The 23,674-nt window shown below is 37.1% G+C and overlaps 2 protein-coding genes across 3 annotated transcripts in view; one reads left to right on the top strand and one right to left on the bottom strand.

Annotated features, from left to right (window-relative positions):
* Positions 1 to 2,916: 2,916 nt before the first annotated feature.
* On the bottom strand, positions 2,917 to 8,399 carry lgalsla (lectin, galactoside-binding-like a). The gene is made up of 5 exons (XM_063010447.1): positions 8,329 to 8,399; positions 8,018 to 8,101; positions 6,965 to 7,053; positions 3,685 to 3,847; positions 2,917 to 3,574 (listed from the first exon to the last, which is right to left on the bottom strand). The coding sequence occupies exons 1-5, from the start codon at positions 8,356 to 8,358 to the stop codon at positions 3,431 to 3,433; spliced, it is 510 nt and encodes a 169-aa protein (XP_062866517.1). The 5' UTR covers positions 8,359 to 8,399; the 3' UTR covers positions 2,917 to 3,430.
* Positions 8,400 to 16,418: 8,019 nt separating this feature from the next.
* Positions 16,419 to 23,674, top strand: part of peli1a (pellino E3 ubiquitin protein ligase 1a) — a 13,019-nt gene continuing 5,763 nt past the window's right edge. The window contains exons 1-2 of one of the 2 annotated variants that reach the window (XM_063009404.1): positions 16,419 to 16,629; positions 21,587 to 21,710. In XM_063009404.1, the coding sequence (XP_062865474.1) occupies positions 21,649 to 21,710 (62 nt within the window). In that variant the 5' untranslated portion in view covers positions 16,419 to 16,629; positions 21,587 to 21,648. Of the gene's footprint in view, positions 16,630 to 19,654; positions 20,050 to 21,586; positions 21,711 to 23,674 lie in introns of those variants that run through there. The other variant, XM_063009402.1, reaches the window with a different exon arrangement.

The following is a 23,674-nucleotide window of genomic DNA, read 5'->3' as shown; positions in this document are numbered from 1 at the left end:
GCATGCGCACCACCGACAGGTGAACCTGTCAGACTGACTGGAAAAGATAATAATAGTTCATAAATAAATAAGTGACATTTTGTACCGTTTAACACGCAAACACACTTATAAACACACTTCCACACACACTCCGGGGTTAAAAGTACTCGGACACTCTTTCTAATCCCTGAGCACATGTGTTTACCCGTGTATAACATCGGTCAGACTTGGTAAACAAACCAGACCTCAACCAGTTCAACACTAAACACTTTTGGAATGAACTGGAACACCGACTACAAGTCAGGCCCGACCTGCCCCCTGACCTAGCTCTTTTGACCGAATACTTTCCAGATGAGTGGATGCTCAGGTGTCCAGATACTTTTGGCCATGCGTTTTTCCTCTCAGCCGTGACACACTGGTTTCTTTTTGTAAGACAAGCATATTTTAAATACCCTTTTTTCCCCACAACATCTTGATGTTTTACTGTGGTCAAGGGCGAGGCGGGTCCGGTTACCCTGGAATTACCGAGCAAACACACCCCGGACAAGACGCCAACTATCATGGAAAAAATCATAAATACCTTAATAAATACCTAAATAAACACATAAATAAATAAATACATAAATATATATATACATAAATACATAGATAAATAAAGACAAATAAATACATACATACAAAAATAAATAAATAAATAAACACATAAATAAATAAATACATACATAAATAAAGACAAATAAATAAATACATACATAAATAAAGACATAAATAAAGACAAATAAAAAAATTAATAAATACATACAAAAATAGACATAAATAAAAAAAATACATAATAAATACATACAAAAAGACATAAATAAATACATAAATAAATAAATACATACATAAATAAATACATAGATAAATAAAGACAAATAAATACATACATAGATAAATAAATAAAGACAAATAAATAAATACATACATAAATACATATACAAATAAATACATACATAAATACATATACAAATAAATACATACATAGATAAATAAATAAAGACAAATAAATAAATACATACATAAATACATATACAAATAAATACATACATAAATAAAGACATAAATAAAAAAATAAAAAAATACATACAAAAAGACATAAATAAAAAAAATACATAATAAATGCATACAAAAAGACATAAATAAATAATTACATAAATAAATAAATACATACATACATAAATAAATACATAGATAAATAAAGACAAATAAATACATACATAGATAAATAAAGACAAATAAATAAATACATAAATACATATACAAATAAATACATACATAAATAAAGACATAAATAAAGACATAAATAAATACATATGTAAATACATAAATAAACACATCAATACATAAATAAATAAAGATATCAATAAACTCACATAAATAAATAGATAGATCAATAAATAAATAAATCAATACAAATACAAATACATATACTCTGGTTTCCTCTCACCATCCAAACACATATCAAGGGTAAACCAAGTGCACTTCATGGCCTGGGTATAAATGTTAGTGAATGAACTGGTGCCCCATTTGGGGTGTTTCTGGGTGTCAAGCGACCCAACATAAACCTCCAGTCACTTATAGTTCACTATACAGACAAAAGCCCATATAAGGTATTAAATCAATCATATAAAGGGAATGACATGCTGCCAACTTTGCAGCAACAGTTTAGGGAAGGTCCTTTCCTGTTCCGGGATGACTTTACCCCTGTAGCCCCACTCGTCAGCTCTGGGATGAACTTTAACAGGATTTATCAGGTGTCGAAATACTTTTGGTCACATTGTGTAAGGTGTGAATGCAAACGAGCCAAAACCGAAGTGACTCGGACCTGGTTTTGCCAGGCAAAATGTATCTGGGTGCAGTTTAGCGGAGAGGAAACTGGTGGCAGCAAGAGGGCAGCAGAACAAAACTGTTTTAGATCGTCTGTGTCTGGATGTCTGACAGAATTAAAATCGTTTTTTCATGTTAATAAAAACTGACCACTGAGACACACCAGTGTTGTTTAGACGTTTTATTTAGTCTTATTATAAAATAAACATCGATTATCAATGACGAATAAGTATGAAAATATCATTTATTCCATCATCATCATCATCACTGAAGGTGTAAATAAATATTATATAGGGACACTTAACTACAGTACATTAGAGTTTTATTTATACAGCACCTCACATGGTCGAGAACGCTTCACCTTCAATAAACAAACGTACAACAAAAACGTTACAGGTTTAACAGAGATTTAAATAAAAAGCCTATACAGTGCATAATATTATCAAAAGATGCAGAAGACACGTGTGGCCCATTTTTGGAATGTCTTGCATGTTTTTTTGTTTTGGAATGAGGGTTTGAACATTGGAGATATTATTATTTATTATTTATTTATTTATTTATTAGGATTTTAGTGTCATGTTTTACACAACTGGTTACATTCATGACGAGGCAGGTAGTTACTGGTTACCCATGATTCACCAGTTCAAGTCTTTGTACTGTGGGAAGAGAACAGCAAAGACACGTTTATTACATTTATATCTGTATTTATTTATTTCTACATTTTTTATTTATTGATGTATTTATTTATTTCCAATTTTTTTATTTCTACATTTATTTATTTTTGTATTTATTTATTTCTACATTTCTGTATTTATTTATTTCTACATTTATTTATTTCTACATTTTTATTTATTTATGTATTTACTTATTTATTTCTACATTTATTTTTTTAATTTCTGTATTTATTTCTGTATTTATTTATTTCTGCATTTATTAATTTCTACATTTTTATTTATTTATGTATTTACTTATTTATTTCTACATTTATTTTTTTAATTTCTGTATTTATTTCTGTATTTATTTATTTCTACATTTATTTCTTTAGTTATTTTTACATTTATTTCTGTATTTATTTATTTCTGCATTTATTAATTTCTACATTTTTATTTATTTATGTATTTACTTATTTATTTCTACATTTATTTTTTTAATTTATGTATTTATTTCTGTATTTATTTTTACATTTATTTCTGTGTTTATTTATTTTTTCCTACATTTATTGATTGATTTTATTTATTTCTACATTTATATTTTTCTACATTTATTTATTTTTGTGGAAGGAAACCTGCAAAGACACATGGAGAACATGCAAAACTCCACACAGAAAGGACCCAGACCGCTCCACTCTGGGATTGAACCCGGGACCTCTCTTGCTGTGAGGCGACAGTGCTACCCACTGAGCCACCGTGCCCTTATATTGGGGATGTAAGGCAGACGAAGTGATTTAAAAATAATAAATAAATAAAGCTAACAGTACACACAGTACACGCATCGTCTGCTTCACTCTTTCTTCTGATCTGGAACTCTCGGCCCCGCCCGGTCCGGCTTCGGGGTGGTTCCCAAGCTGCCCGAGGCTCCGGCGGGATCAGTTGAGCTTGGTGAGGGTCAGGGCGCCGTTGATGTGGACGGTGTCGATGGCCGACAGCGAGCGCACGCGGTGGTAGAAATCGAGGAGCGGCTGACCGTCCACGAAGACCCGGAACCTCTCGTGCTCACAGTGGATCTCCAGCTGAGAAATCAACATATATAAGAGAGGAGCTTAAGATACTGGACTAGTAATCAGAAGGTCGCTGGTTCAAGTCCCACCACTGGACAGGATGATGAAGGTGCGTGAATTACCCTGAACGGCTGGCCGGCGATGAAGGGGAAGAAGGTGATGGCCGTCTCCTCCTCGCCCCACGACCCCGAGACGTGGGCGTTCCTCAGGAGCCGTCGGTCCTCGAACCTCGCCGTGAGCTCCAGCGCCACGTCGCCACACCCACACGTCAGGCTGACGTCAAAACTGACCGGAGCAGAAGAGAAGAATTTATTTCTACATGTATTTATGTCTGTATTTCTTCATTCATTTACTTCTGCATTTTAACTTTTATTTATTTTTTTATTTCTACATTTATTTATTTCTACATTTGTTTATTTATTTCTACATTTATTTATTTATTTCTACATTTACTTACTTATTTCTACATTTGTTTATTTATTTCTACATTTTTTTATTTCTACATTTATTTATTTTTACATTTATTTATTTCTATATTTATTTCCGTATTTATTTATTTCTACATTTATTCATTTAATTCTACATTTATTTATTTCCGTATTTATTTATTTATTACCATATTTATTCATTTCCGTAATTATTTATTTATTTCTACATTTATTTCTACATTTATTTATTTCTACATTTATTTATTTATTTCTCCATTTATTTATTTCTCCATTTATTTATTTCTCCATTTATTTATTTATTTCTACATTTATTTATTTCTATATTTATTTATTTATTTCTACATTTAATTTATTTATTTCCGTATTTATTTAATTATTTCTACATTTATTTATTTATTTCTACATTTATTTATTTCTATATTTATTTATTTATTTCTCCATTTATTTATTTCTACATTTATTTATTTATTTCTACATTTATTTATTTCTATATTTATTTATTTATTACCCTATTTATTCATTTCCGTATTTATTTATATATTTCTACATTGATTTATTTCTACATTGATTTATTTCTACATTGATTTATTTATTACCCTATTTATTCATTTCCGTATTTATTTCTATATTTATTTATTTCTACATTTATTTATACAGTGTATCACAAAAGTGAGTACACCCCTCACATTTCTGCAAATATTTCATTATATCTTTTCATGGGACAACACTATAGACATGAAACTTGGATATAACTTAGAGTAGTCAGTGTACAGCTTGTATAGCAGTGTAGATTTACTGTCTTCTGAAAATAACTCAACACACAGCCATTAATGTCTAAATAGCTGGCAACATAAGTGAGTACACCCCACAGTGAACATGTCCAAATTGTGCCCAAATGTGTCGTTGTCCCTCCCTGGTGTCATGTGTCAAGGTCCCAGGTGTGAATGGGGAGCAGGGCTGTTAAATTTGGTGTTTTGGGTACAATTCTCTCATACTGGCCACTGGATATTCAACATGGCACCTCATGGCAAAGAACTCTCTGAGGATGTGAGAAATAGAATTGTTGCTCTCCACAAAGATGGCCTGGGCTATAAGAAGATTGCTAACACCCTGAAACTGAGCTACAGCATGGTGGCCAAGGTCATACAGCGGTTTTCCAGGACAGGTTCCACTCGGAACAGGCTTCGCCAGGGTCGAGTCCACGTGTTCGGCGTCATATCCAGAGGTTGGCTTTAAAAAATAGACACATGAGTGCTGCCAGCATTGCTGCAGAGGTTGAAGACGTGGGAGGTCAGCCTGTCAGTGCTCAGACCATACGCCGCACACTGCATCGACTCGGTCTGCATGGTCGTCATCCCAGAAGGAAGCTGACGCACAAGAAAGCCAGCAAACAGTTTGCTGAAGACAAGCAGTCCAAGAACATGGATTACTGGAATGCCCTGTGGTCTGACGAGACCAAGATAAACTTGTTTGGCTCAGATGGTGTCCAGCATGTGTGGCGGCGCCTTGGTGAGAAGTACCAAGACAACTGTATCTTGCCTACAGTCAAGCATGATGGTGGTAGCATCATGGTCTTGGGCTGCATGAGTGTTGCTGGCACTGGGGAGCTGCAGTTCATTGAGGGAAACATGAATTCCAACATGTACTGTGACATTCTGAAACAGAGCATGATCCCCTCCCTTCGAAAACTGGGCCTCATGGCAGTTTTCCAACAGGATAACGACCCCAAACACAACCTCCAAGATGACAACTGCCTTGCTGAGGAAGCTGAAGGTAAAGGTGATGGACTAAACCCAATTGAGCACCTATGGCGCATCCTCAAGTGGAAGGTGGAGGAGTTCAAGGTGTCTAACATCCACCAGCTCCGTGATGTCATCATGGAGGAGTGGAAGAGGATTCCAGTAGCAACCTGTGCAGCTCTGGTGAATTCCATGCCCAGGAGGGTTAAGGCAGTGCTGGATAATAATGGTGGTCACACAAAATATTGACACTTTGGGCACAATTTGGACATGTTCACTGTGGGGTGTACTCACTTATGTTGCAGCTATTTAGACATTAATGGCTGTGTGTTGAGTTATTTTCAGAAGACAGTAAATCTACACTGCTATACAAGTTGTACACTGACTACTCTAAGTTATATCCAAGTTTTATTTCTATAGTGTTGTCCCATGAAAAGATATAATGAAATATTTGCAGAAATGTGAGGGGTGTACTCACTTTTGTGATACACTGTATCTGTATTTTAACTTTTATTTAGTTTTGTATTTCTACATTTATTTATTTAAACATATTTTATTTATTTAATTCTGCATTTATTTATTTTTCTGCATTTATTCATTTTTGTATTTCCAAATGTATTTAATTCCATATTTATTTATTTATGTATTTTTATATTCATATATTTATTTCAACATGTATTTATTTATTTCTGTATTTCTATATTTATTCACTAGGTTTTCAGACAGGACACAGGGATGCAGACCACTGATCCGCTAAGGCGGTTTCTAACAGTAATAGTCTAGTAACAGCCACTGTGGGTCTCACTGATGCTCCAGAACATTAAGAGCTGAAATGACAGATTGACACTCGCCCTCAGGTTCTATTAGAAATGAGTTTGGGACGAATGTGGTGGGTTTATTATTACAGGTTCTATTTTAGGTTCTCAGTGGAATTATTCGGGAACGTTTGCTTGGTTCTTTGAAGACCGAGGGTGGGCGTGTCACAAACACTAATCTCTGAGTTTTTACTTTATCAGTGAGGATCTGAAACAGCAAAAAAAAAAAGAACAAAGATAGTCGTGAATCTCTCCATCAGAAACAGAACGAGGTTCTTCTGTATGGGTGTGGCTCCTGTCCGCCCTGTAACGACCCGTGTGTGTGTGTGTGTGTGTGTGTGTGTGTGTGTGTGTGTGTGTGTGTGTGTGTGTGTGTGTGTGTGTGTGTGCCCTCATTACCTGTCCGCTTCCTTTGCCACGATGCCCATGATGGTGATTTTCTTGCCCGGCCTCATTCCACCTCTGATACTTCCACAGAACGGCATCGCCTGTACAAGCGCACACACACACACACACACACACACACACACACACACACACACACACACACTTTACTCATTAAGGGTCAATCGTATTCCCCTACCGCAGTGTCACAGTGTTCCATACGCCTCCCCTTCATTATAATGATATAAATTAATTACACTAGTGTAACAGTGTTCCATACGGCTCCCCTTTATCATGATGATATAAATTAAGTACAGTAGAGTAACAGTGTTCCTTACGCTTATAATGTAAATACACTAGTCACAGTGTTCCATACACTTCCCTTTCACATATAATGTAAATACACTAGTCACAGTGTTCCATACACTTCCCTTTCACTTATAATGTAACTACAGTAGAGTAACAGTGTTCCTTACGCTTATAATGTAAATACACTAGTGTCACAGTGTTCCATACACTTCCCTTTCACTTATAATGTAAATACAGTAGTATCACAGTGTTCCATACACTTCCCTTTCACTTATAATGTAACTACAGTAGAGTAACAGTGTTCCTTACGCTTATAATGTAAATACACTAGTGTCACAGTGTTCCATACACTTCCCTTTCACATATAATGTAAATACACTAGTGTCACAGTGTTCCATACACTTCCCTTTCACATATAATGTAAATACAGTAGTATCACAGTTTTCCATACACTTCCCTTTCACTTATAATGTAACTACAGTAGAGTAACAGTGTTCCATACAACCATAACCATAAGTACCACAAAACTACTGGTTTCATTTCAACTGTACAGAACACTGTTGCTTGTACGTGGTGCACGGAACACTGTGACTTTGCCCTACAAATAAAATACAATCAATAAACAACATAAAACCCCGAAACTGTACCTTATGATCTTTTATCTCGACCAAACAGATAAGAATTTTGACTAAAGTTAAGAGTAAATAAAAGCGCTGTACGGAACACTGTGACAGCTACTGTTGCTCATCATGTACGTACCAGCGACTGCTCATCTTTTCCGGGGGAGTTCACCACAGGTTCTCCAAAAGAACAGTTTAGTCTTCTGTTAGGTGTTCTTGACCTCTGGGAAGCATAAAAAAGTAAAAAATAAAACTAAAAACAACTTCAGAGTAACACGATACATGGATGTTTTATGGTTACATCCAGTCTGTTATTAAAATGACCGTTATTTAAACAAAGCGTAACTCCAACCTGCTTCTAATCATATAATTAAAGACCCATGTTGACTTTTAACCCACTTTAATCTTAAAACTGAATTTTAAACTTATTTTTTGTGTGGAAAAACTCACCATTTCTTCTCCCACTCGCAGCTCCGCCATCTTGGCCTGAGAAAGTGAAGCTTTCGGAGACTTTTGGGCTTTTGACAGGGACCCGCTCGCGGTCACGTGACCCTCACTTAGGAATTCCACAGCGCGAGCGGCCGCCTCGTCCAATCACAGCGCTGGATCTGACGGTCCTCATAGCGCTGACGTGGTCTGAGTGGCTAATCGGAGCAATCTGGGTCGTATCTCAAATGCCTCCTTATTCTCTATCTAGGTGCACTAGGTAGAGTGTGAAATTGCGACTTTTGCATCACGTCGAGTGCACTTGAGGTTAGAAAGGAAGGCATTTGGGATAATTTCACTACGGCTTGCACTGTTTACAATTACTGTGGTAGACATGCTAAATTGAAAGCATGCTAAATTACACTGTTTATTCAAAATAAAGTTACACTGTCTTAAAGTTGGGACATTGTGTGAAAGCATAAACATACAAACAAGAATCTGTGATTTGTGTGTCATTCCTGAAGCTTTACCTGACACATAGTTTGTATTTTGTAAAGATGAACAAACTTACCTGAGACCCTCCAAAAAAGTTGGGACAGGGGTAAAATAAAAGTATAAACCTTTTAAAATATTTAAGGTACCGTGTTTTGAAATGTTCCACAGTACGCAGGTGGATTAGTAGCAGATGCATTAATCACAAAGCTCAGTCTTTGCTAGCAAAGATGGACTGTGGCTAACGACTTTGTGCCAAACGTCCTGAGAAAATATTATCTACCGTACATAATATTGTGAAAAGATTCAGAGAATCCCGGGGACGTGTAGTAAGTACAAAGCCGACAACCACTGTTAAATGTGTGTTATGGATTTTCATTATAAACCATAAGAAACCATCGTGCTAATGTGATAAATGTAGCATACTTTGGAAAACCGTTTTCAATTAACGCAGGCTACCGCTGCATCGAGAAGTGATCTCTCACTGTTTACAATTACAGTAGCGGACATGCTAAATACTAAATTACACTCTTTATTAAATAGTTACACTCCATAAAAGTTTGGACATTAAGTGAAAGAATATCTTCCACAATAAGTAGATGGATTGGTTACAGATAAAGGAATCACCACAGGGTATAAAATAGAGGATCAACCTAAAACTAATGTGTTGTAGCTCACAACTTCGTGCCTTGACTTGGGAGTACTTCGGAAAACCGTTTTCAATTAACGCAGTCTACCGCTTTATCAAGAAGTGCAACCTGAAACTTTTAGAGATAAAGAAAGTCAAACATCCAAAGCAAACAATTCAAAAGCCAACATCTAGTGGTATGGGGGTGCATCACATCAGTGCCCTCAGCATGGGTAACTTGCATATGCATGAGGGCACCACATCTTATCCTGGACACAGACACATTTAGTCTATGTTAAAAATGGAAACACCCTTTACCTTAGATTTCCTTGTGATTTGGGCAGCGGGTGTGGCACCTGCCCCATGCAAAGTGTAAACGTGAGGCATCACATAAGATGACAGCCAACAGATGTCACTGTGACATCTGAATTCAACGCTACTGGTCGTCTACTGGTACACTGATGTGGAAAATACCATGTACAAAGTATGGAAATGTACAGGATGGTACAAGAGCTTGCTTTTTTACGAAATGTTTTATATTTTATATAATATTTGTAAGGTTTTATGGTACCATATATCCTAAAAACAAAAGCCTTGTCTATCACTGATCGAAGGTGACAAGCATTTCACCTTAAAAACTTTCTTTTTGTGTTGTATTTTTATATTTAGGAATTATGCCCTAATAATAATAATAATATAATAATAATAATAATATAATAACAATAATAATAATAAAAATAATAATAATAATAATAATAATGATAATGATAATGATAATGATAATGATAATGATAATAATAATAATAATAATAATATAATAACGATAATGATAATGATAATAATAATAATATAATAATAATAATAATATAATAACAATAATAATAATAAAAATAATAATAATAATAATAATAATGATAATGATAATGATAATGATAATGATAATAATAATAATAATAATAATAATAATAATAACGATAATGATAATGATAATGATAATAATAATAATAATAATAATAATGATAATGATAATGATAATGATAATGATTATGATAATGATAATAATAATAATAATATAATAACGATAATGATAATGATAATAATAATAATAATAATAATAATGATAATGATAATGATAATGATAATGATAACAATAATAATAACAATAAAAATAATAATTATAATTATAATAATAACAATAATTATAATAATAACAATAACAATAATAATAATGATAATAATAATAATGAGAAAGATAATAATAATAATAATGATAATAATAATAATAATAATGATAATAATAATAATAATAATGATAATAATAATAATAATAATGATAATAATAATAATAATGATAATAGAAATAATAATAGAAATAATAATGATAATAATAATAATAATGATAATAATGATAATAATGATAATAATGATAATAAATACAATAATAATAACAGTAATAACAATAATAAATAATAAAAATAACAATATTCATAATAATGATAATAATAATAATAATAAATAATAAATAATAAAAATAACATTTATAATAATAATAACAGTAATAATAATAATGATAATAATAATAATAATGATAATAATGATAATAATAATAATAATGATAATAAATACAATAATAATAACAGTAATAACAATAATAAATAATAAAAATAACAATATTCATAATAATGATAATAATAATAATAATAAATAATAAATAATAAAAATAACATTTATAATAATAATAACAGTAATAATAATAATGATAATAATAATAATAATGATAATAATAATAATAATAATAATAATGATAATAGAAATAATAATAGAAATAATAATGATAATAATAATAATAATAATAATTAAAGTTTTGCATTGTAGAACATTATGACAGGAACACGTGATGAAATTAAAATGCAAAAAAAACCTCAAAAACATTCAATAATACAAAACTTTTAAATTCAAAGAAAAACATAAACATGAACCAAAAACAACCAGAGGAGGGAAAAGTGAAAACAAACACTCTCTCTCTCTGCTGAGTGTGTATGTGTGTGTGTTTCTCTCTCTCTCTCTCTGCTGAGTGTGTGTGTGTGTGTGTTTCTCTCTCTCTCTCTCTGCTGAGTGTGTGTGTGTGTGTGTGTTTCTCTCTCTCTCTCTGCTGAGTGTGTGTGTGTGTGTGTGTGTGTGTTTCTCTCTCTCTCTCTCTGCTGAGTGTGTGTGTGTGTGTGTGTGTTTCTCTCTCTCTCTCTGCTGAGTGTGTATGTGTGTGTGTTTCTCTCTCTCTCTCTGCTGAGTGTGTGTGTGTGTGTGTTTCTCTCTCTCTCTCTCTGCTGAGTGTGTGTGTGTGTGTGTGTTTCTCTCTCTCTCTCTGCTGAGTGTGTGTGTGTGTGTGTTTCTCTCTCTCTCTCTCTGCTGAGTGTGTGTGTGTGTGTGTGTTTCTCTCTCTCTCTCTGCTGAGTGTGTGTGTGTGTGTGTTTCTCTCTCTCTCTCTCTGCTGAGTGTGTGTGTGTGTGTGTTTCTCTCTCTCTCTCTCTGCTGAGTGTGTGTGTGTGTGTGTGTGTGTGTGTGTGTGTGTGTTTCTCTCTCCCTCTCTGCTGAGTGTGTGTGTGTGTGTGTGTAGAGAGGGAGAGAGAAACACACACACACACACACACACTCAGGGTTCAGGCCGGGCTATTTAAAACACAGTGTAAACAGTGTGGTGTACATGGTAACCGTTGCCATGGCAGCGCGACAACAGCCCGCAGGTTGAGTCGGTAACTCAGTGTTTGCCTTAGCGCCGTGCCACAACACTGCACTTACGTAACGGGAGCGCGCAGCACTGACACGGCGCGCCCCCCGGTGACGCTCCGGTTGCTAGGAGACGGTGTGTTGTTTTAATAAACGGAGCCAACAAACTTCCTCAAAGTTAAAAAAAAACTGTCCCGTGTTACACCCCCAACTACCCCCCCATCATCATCTACCCCCTCATCATCTACCCACACACACATACACACACAAATACACAAATACAGCTTCACTTACACACCCACACACACACACCGATCAGCCATAACATTAAAACCACCTCCTTGTTTCTACACTCACTGTCCATTTTATCATATAGAAGCACTTTGTAGTTCTACAATTACTGACTGTAGTCCATCTGTTTCTCTACATACTTTGTTACCCCCTTTCATGCTGTTCTTCAATGGTCAGGACCCCCACAGAGCAGGTATTATTTAGGTGGTGGATCATTCTCAGCACTGCAGTGACACTGACATGGTGCTGGTGTGTTAGTGTGTGTTGTGCTGGTATGAGTGTTTTTAAATACCGTGTCCACTCATTGTCCACTCTATTAGACACTCCTACCTAGCTGGTCCACCTTGTAGATGTAAAGTCAGAGACGATCGCTCATCTATTGCTGCTGTTTAAGTCGGTCGTCTTCTAGACCTTCATCGGTGGTCACAGGACGCTGCCCACGGGGCGCTGTTGGCTGGATTTTTTGGTTGGTGGACGATTCTCAGTCCAGCGGTGACAGTGAGGTGTTTAAAAACTCCAGCAGCGCTGCTGTGTCTGATCCACTCATACCAGCACAACACACACTAACACACCACCACCATGTCAGTGTCACTGCAGTGCTGAGAATGATCCACCACCTAAATAATACCTGCTCTGTGGGGGTCCTGTGGCGGTCCTGACCATTGAAGAACAACATGAAAGGGGGTAACAAAGTATGTAGAGAAACAGATGGACTACAGTCAGTAATTGTAGAACTACAAAGTGCTTCTATATGGTAAGTGGAGCTGATAAAATAGACGGTGTGTGTAGAAACATGGAGGTGGTTTTAATGTTATGGCTAATTGGTGTATAATATACAGTATATATACTGTACACACAAATACACTTGTAATAAAAAATTATAATAAATAATATAAAATACAAGAAATAATAATAACAAAAAATAAAAAAGATAGAAGAGAAGCTGAGAATTTTAAATGCAAAAACAAGGTAAAATTATGAAAATTAAAAATGTAAAGAGAAAACAATCATAAAAATAAAAGAAAGTAAAAAGAAAACACAAATGAGAACAAATCAAAGAAAAAAAGCAGAAAAAACAGGAGAAAAAAAGAAGAGAAATAAAAATAAAAAGGGAAAAAGAATTGGAAATAAAAAAATAATATTTACAAAATATTTATGAGCAAAAATTAAAGTTCATAAAAAATAAAGATGAAACTAAATGACAGGAAATAGTGAGAAAATAATAAACAAAAATAAAAATAGAATAAAAAGTGAAAAGAATAATAAAATAAATTATAAAATAAAATAAAAATAAAGGGAATAAAAAACGGGAAAAGTTGATAATTATGAATAAAAAAACGAAAACAAAAACGTGAATAATAAAAAACATTTAAAAATAATAAAACAATTAAGAAATAAATGAAATACAAAGACTGTTTTTTTTGGTTTGGTTTATGTTGTTGTTTTTTTGAGGCTCTGAGCTGGTAATTTTCAGACCGGTATAATTACAGTAGGATCATACACGTGTGTGTGTGTGTGTGTGTGTGTGTGTGTGTGTGTGTAAGGCCGGGACTGGCCGGGACCAGTCTGTGTTTAGCTCTGTGTACGACTACCGCCATGACTACCTGCACCGCTCGCTGAATCATTACACAACTCATGAACACAGGCGCCGATGCTGGAAGGCTCGGCTCACGGTCCGGGTTCCAATTCATCCCAAAGGTGCACAGAAACATGACTGTGGGGAGTGCAGGCGAGGGTAAACATAGCTAAAGCCCAGAAGGGACCAGTAAGGGCAGCCAACATAATATTCAGGTCCAGAATGCCATAGTGGATGATGCCAGTGCACCCTTAGCGCAGGTCACAAGCCCGGAGGCGTGTCCACTCAGCTCATAATGAAGCCGCTTGTGTTTTTATTTAGGAATTTATTTCAGGTGAAGTCGCCAAACAGGTCTCACCTGTCCATTCATTCATTCATTCGTTCATTTTCATAAGGGCGGGTCAGACGCCAGCCGGGAACACTGGACAAGGCGCCAAGCCGACTGGAGCGTCACACACGTACCAGTAGACCAGTAGTGGTCTGAACTGAACCCAGGCCCCCAGAACCATGGTGCTGTGCGGCACATATGCTACATGATGCGCCAGCACATCACAAGCTTTAAATTGTGGGGTTTTTGCTGCTTGTATGAAATTATTATCATGTGTAAATAATATTTCATTTTTTAAATATATTTAAAAAAATATGTATTTTATTTTAGACCCAAGCAAATATTAACAAAAAGAAAAGAAAATATTTCACTTACTTGCAATTGTTATTTTATTTATGTATTTATTTATGTATGTATTTATTTATCTATTTATTCATTTATTTATTTATGTATTAATTACTTAACTAATTTATTTATTTATTAATTGTATTTATTTATTTAAGTAATTATTTATTTAATGTATTTATTTATTTATTTGTATTTTACTGCAACTAAAAAAAGATAGATAAGATAAGATAAGATAAGATAAGATAAGACAAGATAAGATAAGATAAGATAAGATAAGATAAGACAAGATAAGATAAGATAAGATAAGATAAGATAAGATAAGATAAGATAATCCTTTATTAGTCCCACAGTGGCGAAATTCACAAAAAAAACAGAAATTCACAAAAAAATTCACCCAAGAAAACAGAAAATAGTTCTTAGAGCTTCTCTTTAAAAAAAGCACAGCACTGCAGTGTGAAGATTTTATTTTATATTTACATTTTTTTAATTTATTTTTTATATTTTTATATTTAATTAATTAATGTATTTATTTATTTAATGTGTTTATTTATTTAATGTATTTATTTATGCATTCATTTAATTATTTATTTGTTTTTAATTAAGTAATTGATTTATATATTTATTTATTTAATGTATTTATTTATTTATTTAATGTGTTTATTTATATATTTATTTATTTATTTATTAGTATTTTACTGCATCTAAAAAACAGAAAATAGTTCTTGGAGCTTCTCCAGAAAAGCACAGCACTGCAGTGTCTTGATTTTATTTTATATTTAATTTTTTTATACGTATTTTTAATTTTTAATTAATTAGTTAATATATAAAAAATCTTCCTTCTTTTTCCCCCCTTCAATTATCAGAACTAACAAAACCAACTCCCAGCTTTGCAGCAACAGTTTAGGGAATGCTCTTTCCCGTTTCCTTTTTTCTGTGCCCTGGACCTCAGCTCTGAAAGGGCACAAATTCCCATACACAGACACACTTCTGTGAGGAGCCGTCTCATGACTCAGAACTGTTCTAGCTGAAAAGGGTCAATAATAAAGTGTCGTTTGTTTTGGAAATGGGGCGGGTGTCCGAATACTTTTGACCACAGTATGTACTGGGGAGGGGGGTATGTCCAAAATGCCCCGCAATCAACATACTGATGTAAAATTAATGTAAATCCACATATTCCACTCATTATCATTAATGTAATGTTATGATGGGTCAGTGTTTTGGTCAGTTGTTTATAGGGCAGTAGGGGTAACCCCCCCCCCTTTCTTTTCCTGGTAGATTTACAGGACATCCCCCCCCCCCCCCCCACACACACACACACACACATAGTGTTCACTTCATTCCTATTCCAGTATATTCCATACATGCCATCACACCATATAACACGATAATAAAATCATACCTGGCAAATGCTTACATATAAATTATATACATTCAGGACAATAATACAAATAAAAAACAACAAGTGTGTGGCAGTTCGGGATGCAAAATTCCCTGGATTAAAAAAAAGAAAGAAATACATCTCCCAGAATGATTTGCGAGGCAGACTGGGACGCGCCCGCTTGTGCGTGAACGCGCACTGGAGCGCTGACGGCAGTCCGAGCAGCCCGAGTAAGAGCGGACAGGACAGGAACTCCTGAGAGTCCGAGCGACTCCGAGCGACACCTACACCCCGGGGAACCCCCCACCCAGTCACCCTGTGAGTACTGGATACTTTATACTGGATACCAATCAGAACTGTCAGTACTGGATACCCGACCCAGTTCTTCGGACGGGTCCTGGACACACGCCTCTGCTGGATCGTGGGGAGTTAAATGACTTCAGTCCTGCTGGATACTGCCGACCTGACCGACTCTACTCCGGACACCCCGGTCCTGCTGCGCGCTCCCGCTCCGGGTGGAAATCAGAGGAGCGCAAGTGCAGGATCGTACCGAACTGAAAGTGAGTAAAAGTTACGCAGATGTTAAGTAAACTGCGCAACGTCGTGATTTTCGCACCTATTGAACCCAGTAAAAAGTGCGCACAGGTAGGTTCGACCCTGCGTCAATCACATCTGTATTTAACCCTAATAATGCAACATGCAGCTCTATGCTTTACGCACCAACACGATTGCGCAAAAAGCAATATTTTGCGCCAATAAAATAGTGCATAATAGTAGTCATGCTTTTGCACCCCTTGCATGAAGTTAACATTTTGCATCAATAAAATAGCGCATGATTCACGTGCGCGTCTTGAAATGACAGATTGTGCAAAATGCATCTCATATAACGCAATCTGACGCACACGCGGTCGTCTATTTGCACATATTTGTTACTAATGTGCATTAATAAAATGTGCACGCTTCAACTCCATGCATAAACTCATGCGTGCAATTATTTTAGAATTGAAACAATATGCAGCAAAATCGCACCTATTGTAATTTGACGCACAGATGATGCAACTTTGCGCATTAATAATAATAATAATAATAATAATAATAATAGTGCAGTATGCAATGCAGCTCGTGCGCATGCAGACACCGTTTTGCATGCATGTATTTAAATAAGACTGATTTAGTAATTATGCAGCCGCACATAACACGTGCACGCGCTTTCCCACGCCGATCACGGTACAAAACAATCACCGCTGCGCGTTCCCGCGAGCACTCAGCATTCGCATCAGCCGCGCGCGTATTAAAAAAAAGCGCGCACCCGATCACCGTCTCAGGTGAATAAATACGGTTAACACCGAACATTTACGTCAACAAGGGCGCGTCTCCATGGTTACAACCGGAGCCGGTCCGTGCACTTACACCAGCACTCCCAGAATAAATGCAGAGGTGGTGCCAGCTGCTGCTGCTGCTGCCATGAGAGAGCAGTGAGTGCCCCCGCTGCCAGGTTTGGACCGCAGGCAGGACGGTCTAGCACCGGCACTTTTTTAATACCCATGCAAATAAGCGGCGGGAGATCCGGAGCGCCACTATCAACCGGGCTGGCGTCCACACAGACACACTCACACAGGCTGGGGTCAGACAGGTTCCTCATTCTGCTGTAATCGTGACAGACACACAGACAGAGAGACAGACACGTGAAGACAGACAGACAAACACATAAAGACAGACCAACACTGAAAGACAGACAGACACATAAAGACAGACAAACAAAGAGACAGAGACAGACACGTGAAGACAAAGACAGACAGACACAGAAAGACAAACAGACCAACACATAAAGACAGACCAACACTGAAAGACAGACAGACACATGAAGACAGACAAACAAAGAGACAGAGACAGACACGTGAAGACAGACAGACAAACACATAAAGACAGACCAACACTGAAAGACAGACAGACACATGAAGACAGACAAACAAAGAGACAGAGACAGACACGTGAAGACAAAGACAGACAGACACAGAAAGACAAACAGACCAACACATAAAGACAGACCAACACTGAAAGACAGACAGACACATGAAGACAGACAAACAAAGAGACAGAGACAGACACGTGAAGACAAACAGACAAACACATAAAGACAGACCAACACTGAAAGACAGACAGACACATAAAGACAGACAAACAGAGAGACAGAGACAGACACGTGAAGACAAAGACAGACAGACACAGAAAGACAAACAGACCAACACATAAAGACAGACCAACACTGAAAGACAGACTCATAAACACAGACAGACAGGCAGACAGACACAGACATGAAGACAAACAGACAGATAAACACAGACACATAATGACAGAAAGACAGGCAGACACATAAAGACAGATAGACAGACACATAAGACACATAAAGACACTTAGACACAGACAGACACACAAAGACAAACAGACAAACACATAAAGACAGACCAACACGGAAAGACAGACAGACACATGAACACAGACAGACCAACACGGAAAGACAGACAGACACATAAACACAGACAGACCAACACGGAAAGACAGACAGACACATAAACACAGACAGACCAACACATAAAGACAGACAAACAGAGAGACAGAGACAGACAGACACATAAACACAGACAGACAGACACAGAAAGACAGACAAACAGAGAGACAGAGACAAACACGTGAAGACAAAGACAGACAGACACAGAAAGACAAACAGACCAACACATAAAGACAGACAACACGGAAAGACAGACTCATAAACACAGACAGACAGGCAGACAGACACAGACATGAAGACAAACAGACAGATAAACACAGACAGACAGACACATAATGACAGAAAGACAGACCAACACCGAAAGACAGACAGACAGACACATAAAGACAGACAGACAGACACAAGACACATAAAGACAGTTAGACAGACAGACACATAAATACAGACAGACACAGAGACAGGCAGACAGACACATATAAGCAGATAGACAAACACAGAGACAGACAGACAGAGACAGACAGACACATGAAGACAGACAGACACTCACTAAACTTTTACACTCATTTATTTCATTTTCATCAACCACTTCATCCTGGTCTGGGTCGCGGTGGGTCCGGTTCTGGCGGGGAAACACCGGGGTGCAGCTGTGGGTTCGTCCGGGGGTCACGTGATCTGAGGGTCCTGGCGCCCGTAGCCGACACAGAAGGTAACGGGCACAAATTCCCACAGTCAGACTCCAAGTCTGGTGAGAAGCCTGGTCGGAGGAGATCTCTTGTGTGCATGCAGACGCCCGACCGGCTGATAGCACCGCTGTGGATTCGAACCCCGGAGCGCTTCCACACACACACACACACACACACACACACACACACACACTGGCGTGCTTCACATATCTCAGGCAGGGGTGTGTACACTGTGGAAGCGGTTGTATACTCCGTCTCTACGGCGACGGCATGGTGTGTTTAAGTCGGCTGGCGAGCATGATTGAGCGTCTGGAACGCTTACAGGAACACGGGAGGAGCCGCACACACACACACACACACACACACGCATTCATGCAAATTCAAAAGCACACATGCAGAAGGTCAAACACACACACACACACACACACACACACAGTGTGTGTGGTGTGTGTGTGGTGTGTGTGTGTGTGTGTGTGTGTGTGTGTGTGTGGTGTGTGTGTACGCCTGTTGGCAAGAAACATCAGATAAGCTGTAGTTGTGGCAACGGCCAAACACACAGCGCAAAACAGCTGGATCAGATCTTCATCACGTGCCATCCTGCTGCCGTGTGGGCAGCGCATGCACCCGGGGCCGGGGTTCGAATCACCAGTGTTTCCCAGTGACTACAGGGAAACCGGACCCACCGCGACCCTGAACAGTGGGACTACCAAACCGTAAACAGGAGTGCTTGTAGATTTTGTGGATTTTGCAGTTTTACATCTGGCAACCTGCAATCTGCTAGAAATACGGTATTTGGACTAAACTATTGGAACTTCTCACCATGCGTGTTTATTCTGAATTAATTCCACTTACTTTTGTAGGTTTAGTGTCAAACAGCCTTCTGGGAAGCCTTGATACGTGATATTGGAGTGCGCATGTGGGAATTTGTCTTCTAGGCTTCCTCCGCTCCTCCAGACACACCCGATCATGTACAGCAGACGCCCGACTGGTGGATAGCACTACAGGGGATTTCTTTGTTTAGTTCTACGTTGGTTTTCAATTCCTTGGTGTTCTGGTGGAACAGTGGGACTACCAAACCATAAACAAGTGCTTGTAGACATACGGGGGGATTTTGCAGTTTCATATCTGGCAACCATCCGCTAGAAATACGTATTTCGGACTAAACTATTGGAACTTCTCACCATGCGTGTTTATTCTTAATTAAATCCACTTTCCTTTGCAGGTTTAATATCGAACAGGCCTTAAGACATGACTTTTTTGGAGTGTGCATGTAGGAACTTGTGCACATTCGGTCAGTAGAGCATTACGTTCTCACTTTTCAGGGTCTCCTGGGCCTGACTGGTCGATAGCAAGGCCGGGGATTCGAACCCTGGCTTGTGTATTTTTGTGTTCTGGTGAAACAGTGGAACTTCCAAACCTTATACAGAAGTGTTTGTAAACATTAAGGGGGATTTTGTAGTTTCACATGTGGCAACCTGCCATCCGCTAGAAATGCGGTATTTGGACTAAACTATCGGAACTTCTCACCATGCGTGTTTACTCTCAATTAAATCCACTTTCCTTTGAAGGTTTAATATCGAACAGGCCTTTAGACATGACTTTGGAGTGTGCATGTGGGAACTTGTGCTCGTTCGGTCAGTAGAGCACTACGTTCTCACTTTTTAGGGTGTCCTGGGCCACCTCCTCTCCCACAGACACAGCCGATCATGCACAGCAGACGCCCGACCGGTCGATAGTATGGTCGGGGATTCGAACCCTGGCTTGCGTAAATCACCGCAGTGCTACCGAAGCCACTGGGGAGAAAGGATTTTGCAGTTTCTTATCTGGCAACCTGGAATCCACTAGAAATGCGGTATTTGGACTGAAGTATTTGGAACTTCTCACCATGCGTGTTTATTCTGAATTAAATCCCCTTACTTTTGTTGGTCTAATATCAAACAGTCCTCTGGGAAGCCTTTAGACGTGACTTTGGAGTGCGCATGTGGGAATTTGTGCTCATTTGGTCAGTAAATCATTTCGTTCTTGCGTCTCCCAGACACAGCTGATCATGCACAGCAGACTCCCAACCGGTCGATAGCACCACTGGGGATTTGAACCCTGACTTCACCACAGTTATCCTGGTCAGGGTCAATATGGGTCCACTTCCCCTGGAATCACACCCTGGACGGGATGCCAATCCATCAGTGTGGCCAATTATGGATTGGGATTTGAGTTTAGGGTTGAACGAATGACCCATTCCTGAGGACGTGGGATGTTCTCCTGATGTTCTCCTGATGTCCAGACGAGCTCATGTGGGTTTGTTTTGTGTTTCTGTCTCTCTGGTAGGTGGTGGGTCGTGACCCCGGTGACATGAGCGCTCTCTAACGACGAGAAAGAGAACGAGGAAGATGTCCGAACTGGAGGGAGAGGGGTCGGAGCCCGTCATATACGGAGAGCTCATCGTCCTGGGGTAAGAACGGTCATCATCGGTGCTGGGGTGTTTTTTTGGGATGTGATGATCTCACCGTTCTCCAGGCCAGAAGTTGTAAAAACCCAGCCTGGGTTCGACTAATTTCATCCCACATAGGATTACGTCATGGTAAAAGCTGTTCCATACCAGCAGTGTCAGTGGCGTCGGTGGAAAAGGGTGTGTGTGTGTGTGTGTGTGTGTGTGTTATAGTTCTTCCCACCACTGACTATTGCTTTCCACTCGTTTCTGTTTGGCTACAGCTCCATCATCACTACCAAACCCCTAAACAAGCCTTCTTGTAAATAAGGAGGGATTTTCTGTTTCATATCTGGCAACCAGATGATCACCACCAAACCCCTAACAAAACGCTTGTAAGCATACGAGGGGTTTGGCAGTTCCATAACTGGCAACCTATGAATCTGGCAATCCGCTAGAAATGCGCTATTCGGACTAAAGTATTGGAACTTCTCACCATGCGTGTTTATTCTGAATTAAATCCTTATTTTATAAATGAAAACACACTTTTGTGAAGCCTTCAGACATGAATTTGTGCTCATTCGGTCAGTAAAGTAGATCTTGGCTCTGGATCCAGCTTAAATTCATCCCAAAAGTGTTAAACTGGGTCGATAATCGTGCTAAAACAGAAAGGAGAAAAGGAACTTCCCTAAACTGTTGACACAATCACAAAAGCACATCATTTGCATGCTTATATGTGTATATATTTACGCACGTTAGCAATAGATGCAGCAGAAACAGCTAAAATCAGTCATTTAAAGGGTGTCCACATACTTTCGGCTGTATATATTGTATACGTTTGCTTAATCAGAGCAACCTTAACTTTATAATATTTTAATGACCATAAGCAACATATTATCTGTAGTATTATACGTAATTATTAATAAAAAGGTTAAAATAAAGTAAATATAGTGGCTACTTTTGTTAGCCAATCAGCTAAGCTAAATAAAATGCTACGTTTTTTAGGTAGCACTTTGTTTTTAGCATTTTAGCATCACAAAGCTTCTCAAAATGTGCCATACATTCAGAAAACCGAACTTTTTAGTCCAAAATCTGTAGATGTCACTCAGTTAATATCAAACAATTCTGATGTATCATTTTTAAATAAAGGTCTTTATATAGAAATGATACATCAGAATTGCTTGAAATTAACTGAGTGTAAACTACAGATGGTGTACTATCATTATAAAGTGGATTTATTCTGTGGAAACTAGAGAATTATTTTTAATAACAGTCTAGAGTTAAAATAATAGAAATTGAAAATAATAGAAACTTGACAATATAAAGGCCTTTATTTAGAAATGATACAACAGAATTGATTGATATTAACTGAGTGTAAACTACAGATGGTGTACTATCATTATAAAGTGGATTATTTTGTGGAAACTAGAGAATTCTTTTTTATTACAATCTAGAGTTAAATTAATAGAAATGTGACAATATAAAAGCCTTTATTTAAAAATGACACATCAGAATTTCTTGATATTAACTGAGTGACATCTACAGATGGTGTACTATCATTATGAAATGGAATTATTCTGTGGAAACTAGAGAATTCTTTTTAATAACAGTCTAGAGTTAAAATAATAGAAAAATAACAATATAAAGGCCTTTATTTAGAAATGACACATCAGAATTGCTGTCAGGTTATTACCAACTCTTTTTTTCAAAGCTTGAAATTGTATCCCTAATACAGTTTGCAGGAAGAAATGGGTTTATTAATTTTTTCATTTTTAACTGATATATGTATATATTTTTAAATTTTTTAAATGTATATATTTTTTAACTGATACATTTATATATTTTAACTGATATATTTATATATATTTTAACTGATATATTTATATATATTTTAACTGATATATTTATATATATTTTAACTGATATATTTATATATATTTTAACTGATATATTTATATATATTTTAACTGATATATTTATATATTTTA

This window comes from Trichomycterus rosablanca, chromosome 15 (assembly GCF_030014385.1).
Source record: "Trichomycterus rosablanca isolate fTriRos1 chromosome 15, fTriRos1.hap1, whole genome shotgun sequence".
In the NCBI taxonomy this organism is placed as follows: Eukaryota; Metazoa; Chordata; class Actinopteri; order Siluriformes; family Trichomycteridae; genus Trichomycterus; species Trichomycterus rosablanca.
This window is presented reverse-complemented; position numbering and strand designations above follow the sequence as displayed.

What these genes read in the sequence shown, in the direction of transcription:
- lgalsla (XM_063010447.1), bottom strand. Translation starts at nt 8,358, where the DNA reads ATGGCGGAGCTGCGAGTGGGAGAAGAAATG. An exon ending in TGCGAGTGGGAGAAGAAATG is followed by an intron (nt 8,102 to 8,328) that starts GTGAGTTTTTCC and finishes TATGCTTCCCAG; the next exon opens with AGGTCAAGAACACCTAACAG. An exon ending in GTGGCAAAGGAAGCGGACAG is followed by an intron (nt 3,848 to 6,964) that starts GTAATGAGGGCA and finishes TGCTCCGGTCAG; the next exon opens with TTTTGACGTCAGCCTGACGT.